The sequence below is a fragment of the Aptenodytes forsteri genome, unplaced genomic scaffold, assembly GCF_000699145.1.
Source record: "Aptenodytes forsteri isolate BGI_AS27 unplaced genomic scaffold, ASM69914v1 Scaffold185, whole genome shotgun sequence".
NCBI lineage: Eukaryota > Metazoa > Chordata > Aves > Sphenisciformes > Spheniscidae > Aptenodytes > Aptenodytes forsteri.
In genome coordinates this window covers 1,626,141-1,631,474 of record NW_008796214.1, presented here as the reverse complement: position 1 = coordinate 1,631,474, position 5,334 = coordinate 1,626,141, and the positions used below count along the sequence as shown (strand labels likewise).

At 40.8% G+C, this 5,334-nt stretch overlaps 1 protein-coding gene across 1 annotated transcript in view; it reads right to left on the bottom strand.

Annotated features, from left to right (window-relative positions):
• Nucleotides 1–5,334, bottom strand: part of CHAC2 (ChaC cation transport regulator homolog 2) — a 14,075-nt gene that overhangs the window by 7,625 nt on the left and 1,116 nt on the right. Inside the window, exon 2 of the mRNA XM_019474425.1 lies at nucleotides 5,256–5,309. Within this exon, the coding sequence (XP_019329970.1) occupies nucleotides 5,256–5,309 (54 nt within the window). The remainder of the gene's footprint in view (nucleotides 1–5,255; nucleotides 5,310–5,334) is intronic.

Here is a 5,334-nt window from a genome sequence, read left to right as displayed (position 1 = left end):
AAGTAATGAAAGGGTCAGAGAACTAATCCAGGACAATCTCAGTAAGGTCTATTTCTTTGAGACCTAATATAAATATTTTCTGAGAATAGCTTTTGATCTGTATTAGATAAACTGTGATAAACAAAATGTTAAATTCTGAGTGGAAAGTGTCTGCAACATAGAAGTAAAATTAAGGGCAGTCATAAACGGGGAGGTTTTGAATGTCCTTGCTTTGTACATGCTGTCCAGACTCAATTCTATTCCTGTTGAAAATGGTGACAGTAATTCATTAATGTAAAACTATCCTCGAGGAGTGCACCTTCCTCAGTCATGTTGCTTCTCCACAGTACTATGTGATTTTTTTTTTTAATCTCCGGAGTGACAGCGAGGTGAACCTTCTCACCTGTATTCAAAAAGTTTGTATGCAGGCATGGAAAAGAACGTAACATAGAAATCTAGCTTGCGTAGAACTAAGCAAGATATTACCACTTCTGGCTTGGTTTGCACTAACTGGATTTTAGAAAATGTTAATTACACATTATGACACATGGCAACACCTAGGTTTAAAAGCTCCTAGCTAATTAGATGTTTTTGAAAACATATAGCAAAGAAATCTGCTAGTAATTTTTAGTAAGCACCATGTTAGCACCATGTTATTCAAAGCTGAAAAAAGTAGTTTATTGTGCAAAAGACTATTTTCCCCTTCTTTTCCCCCTCCCAGCTCATTCTCCCTTACTGGGCAGAGGGAGGGTACCTTGGTAATGGCTTACTTTTCCAATGAGTTACTTCTTGCAGGAAGAGTGAGAAGCCAGTTTGTAAATACTGAAAAGAAAATTGTTGAAATATGTTGTATAACCTGGAGAATAAAATTTTAAACCCTATGGAGAACTACATCTGTAGTTTAAAATTGCTAACTTTGGCATCACATTAGCGTACGAGTGTCTTTGATTAGAGGCAAGGGAAAGCAGAGGTACTAGCATTCATTCAGTTTTAGTGTAGGATAGAAATTCATTCTCTTAGGAGTTACAAGGATAAGCTGAACTTGATGTACTTGGATGCATGCCTTTCATTCAGTCGTAGCTAACGTTCAGTCTTGGGCTACTACATTTCGGTCTTTTTATGACTCATCACTAACAGTTTCATCGACATGTCCGTGCTTTTCTGTTTGGTAGGTCTGTACTTGTGCTTGTCTCGCGCAGTAACAGTGTAGGGTTCTCTCCTACACCGAAGCCACGCGTTCTTTTGGTAACAAGCCAAATATGAAATCTAGTTTTTGCAGAGCACTTTATAGATACCATCAACTGTAGATACTATTTATTCAGTGTCGGATCTTTTATAATCTTAAAAGGCTGTTTGTTTATAAGCTCTGAGGTGCTGCGTTCTTTCACTTTTATGCCAGTTCTCTCCCAGCATCTGCCATCTATTCCTGATCTGATTGATAAAAAAAGGCAACAAAACTAAATGAATACTAAATGATTACTGTTTGAGTACTTAGAGGAAACAGGTCTGTTATCATGATTAATCAAGATAACTTAGGTGTTCCTTTTGGGAAGCTTTTTCCATAGCCATTAATGCTTCCCTGACTTGTGTACTCAATACTGGTCACTAAGATTTTGTAAATTATGGATTAGAGAGACATTCTGTGGTGGGAAACAACTTTATCAGCAGGAATGCCTGTATCTGTGGCCTAAATATTAAATGGAAGTGAAGTACTGAAGAGTACTTAATCTTCAGATTGGTTGCGTGATGAAAGAACGATCTGTTTGCCAGGGTAAATCAGGGAATCGCGGACGTGGGAAGGCACCTCTGGAGATCCTCTAGTCCAACCTCCTTTTTTCTCCATTTCACCTTTAACAAACTAAAAGCCCTTCATTGTCTTAAAATGATTTAACCTTAAGCTGACCCAGTAATACTATACAGGCAGAAACTCAGTTTTCTGTTTGGACGCTGTTTTGGACAGTGGCAGCAGACAGCTGGAGCTAGATTAATCATGTCATCAAGTTTCCCTGTTTTTTTTTTCTAAGCACATCGGAGGGCTAGGAACAAAGACAGTCTCTGGCAGAGCCAGACTTGAGATTCCCCAAATGTCAGGCCTGTGGGTGCGCCATGCAGTCAAGTGAGTACCAGCGCCAGATCAAGGGGAACGGCTAAAGCAAGTGGTCTGAAGCTGGGAGGGAGGAGGACTGTAAGGAGAGGAAGCCAACCTTCACCGTTTTGGCAGCAGCAAGCTATTAGTTTGGTTCAAACCATATTGTGAGAATAATGGCTTCAACCCTTGAATGCGGTGTATGCTTCTGTGCTGTTCCGTGCAAAACCAAACCCCCAGACTTTAATGTTTGAGAAGGTTTATGTGAATCATGCCGGTTTGCATTTCTGATGGCATTTTTTCTGAAGCTTGCACTAAGAAATTTGAGTTCGCCATTTATGAAAACATTTTTGTTACTTATTCAGGTCTTTCTAAGCCAGTAGCACTTTTTTCAGGGAACAGTGTTATTGCCTGGTAAAATTCAAGCTGCTTTAATGTACTATTCAGATTAATCCCCTGAAAATCTTATTTTTAAATACAGCTAATGTGTAAGTTGTATAAGAAATGGTTATTCCTTTTTTTGCATTCTTAATCTGTTCTAACAAAACTTTTTCAAATTTAACATCCTGTAAACTATAAAATATGGCCCCATGATTAAACATCACTTTGTAACTAGTTAACCGTCTTATTACAGTATGAGTTGAGCAGTTCAAAGTACGATTACAAGGTCAACCGAGTTTTGTACTAAAAGCTTGCAGCCATTGTACGTAAAAGTGCTCTGTATGTTTTTGTTGGGCTGACCGTGGAATGTTGGAGCAACGAGTGTTTTCAGGAGAGGTTTTTTTTAACTTGTCGGCTAGTATTTTATTGCTGTTCTTTAAAATGTGTCAGTACTGAAGGACCAGTTTCACTCGTAGCTCACCCACAAGAGATGTAATTCATCTCTGATGTCAAGGACTGTAAAGATCTTACAGCAGCGAGCATTTGGCCTGGTGAAATGGGAGGTCCCAGCTGTGTGTTTTCTCAGCGTACGCTGGGGGAGCCTTTTTGCCTTGCAAGTAGGAGTAACAACTTGTGGACTGCAGGAATACAAAAAGGCATCAACTTGCTGATGCTGAGAAACAGTCTATTTTGTTAATGCTGAGTGGTTTATATAAAACATAAAATAAAATGCATTGACCAGTTTACATAAATAATGACCTGTGCCCTTAGCCTGTCCAGACAAGCACCTAAATAGAAATAGAACAAAGCATGGGTTTGTGGGGGGGGTTGTTGTTTTAAGGCTCTGTATGCCTGCAGATGACGGTTCTGGGTATGATCTTGACTGGGGCAGAAACACAAACACCTAAGCTTCTTGGAACCAAGTATATGCTAGTGGGTAGTAACCTGGCTTGGCAGTTTTGCAGGATTTCCAGTGTCTGCACAAAGACAGTCATTCTGAGTATTCCCCTGAATGTCAGCTAGCCCAGCAGAAGATAATGCAATGAGGTCACCAAGGATACTTGCAAAAAGGAAGAAAAACTGGCTGGTGCGGGGTTTATTCCTTTCTGAAGCCCCAAGAGTAAGACTTTCTCTGTTGGCTGATTAGGATTTTTTTAAAATTTTTTTTTTTTTTTTGTTAAAGCCTGGTTTCCCAAGTAGGGGAGGCTGACGGGATCACGCTCTTTTATGCCCCGCCCTAACAACTTTTGTACGTGCTTTTCAATTCATCCAAATTCAAGAGAAGAACAGAAATTTCTCAATGCTCATACCAACATAATCTTTGAAAAGGGATGACTGGTAGATGAGAAATTAGTGTTCCCACTGAGAAAGCGAACGATAGCTGTCCAGTCAGCAGACCTAACTGAGCCAGCCGCAGGGCATGCTGCGTCTCTCGAGCCAGGTGAGGCGGCGGCTGAGAGCAGGGCAGGTTTGGAGACAGGAATTGTGTGTATGACAGCATGTAAGCCGGGTGACAAAGCGAGGCTTTCGACTCGATCTTAAAAGCAACGTGGCAAAGCGTTTTGGGGCTCGAGTTCAGAACCGGGACAGCTGCATTTGCACAGCACTGCTCCAACCTGAAAAACATGCCTGCCGAGCCCCAGTCCGCTTGCACATGATTTGTTTCTTTGAGGTAAACTTTTTTTTTTTAACTAGTAGATGCCCAACTCGTGCTAGTACCTGAAGCACGGCCATTTGCCTTGCAGAAAAGTAAATGCAAGGGGGGGTTGTATTATCTTTAAGTACTGTGCAAGTTATTTTATGGTGTTTGAGGTTCTAACTAGGGCTGTTTAGAACTAGATGAAAACTTCTTCCGTGCTACAAGTAGCATGCTATGTTTTATTTTTAAAAAGAATCCTTATGCCTTTTCTGGAGGAGCGCTTTTAAAGCCGCATTCCAGTTTTAGAGTGGAGTTACCAGGGTGCAGGTTAGACAACTGCTTTAGGGAGCATCAGGAAAACATACTTTCATGATACAAAACCAGCATTCAAAGTAGGTAAATTGTTAGAGAGCTGTGTGCAAGTATCAGTTTCTATACATTTATGATCAGTTTGCATTTCTGATGACTAAAAATCGGTGGCCAGCCCCTCCAGCGTAAAAAAACACCCCCGCCACATCAAAGTCATTCATCTAACTTGCTGGGTGCTTCTGTAACCTATTGTTTCTTTAACATTTGTTGAGCTATTTAGAGTTATATAAGGGTGATAGCCCTTCTATGGGGAGGGTGGTGCAGGCTTTCAAAGCAGAGTAAGACTCTATTATTCTCACTCCTGTAGCTTAAAAATACGTATGTTCGCATGAAACCGGGAATGCTCACTTCCGGGCTTTTAGTTTCTTTTTCTTGGTGGCTTTCACCCCCCCCCCCCCCTCCCCCCGCCCCCGGGGCAATATTTCCTCTTTCATGACTTTTAATTTGAAAGTAAAAAAGGTGAAAACCAGTGAGGTAGCTACTCAGATCAACGCTTCTGGCCTTTACTTATTAACCAGCCTTTCTCTTCAAAGCCTGACACCCACACTGAGGTATTTTCCCTTAGTTATTTAGATTAATGTCTGTAATAACTAACTCAGTTATTTTTGAGCTATTGAAATGGACTGGTTATTTTTGTTACCATTCTTCTCCTCTTCGAAGTTCATTATGTTGTTTGCGGGTTTTGTTTGGTTTTTTTTCCCCCCCCCAATTGATAGTACAGAGGAAAACGAATTCTTGAACTTTAGGAAACACTTCTTGCCCCAGTGAAATAAATTAGAAGTCAAAGTGGAAATACCTGACCTCGGTACTCCGCAAAAGAGGACTGGAATAACTGGCGCCAGCACGCACCAGTTGCTGTTAAGGTGTGCTTCTAAGTCTG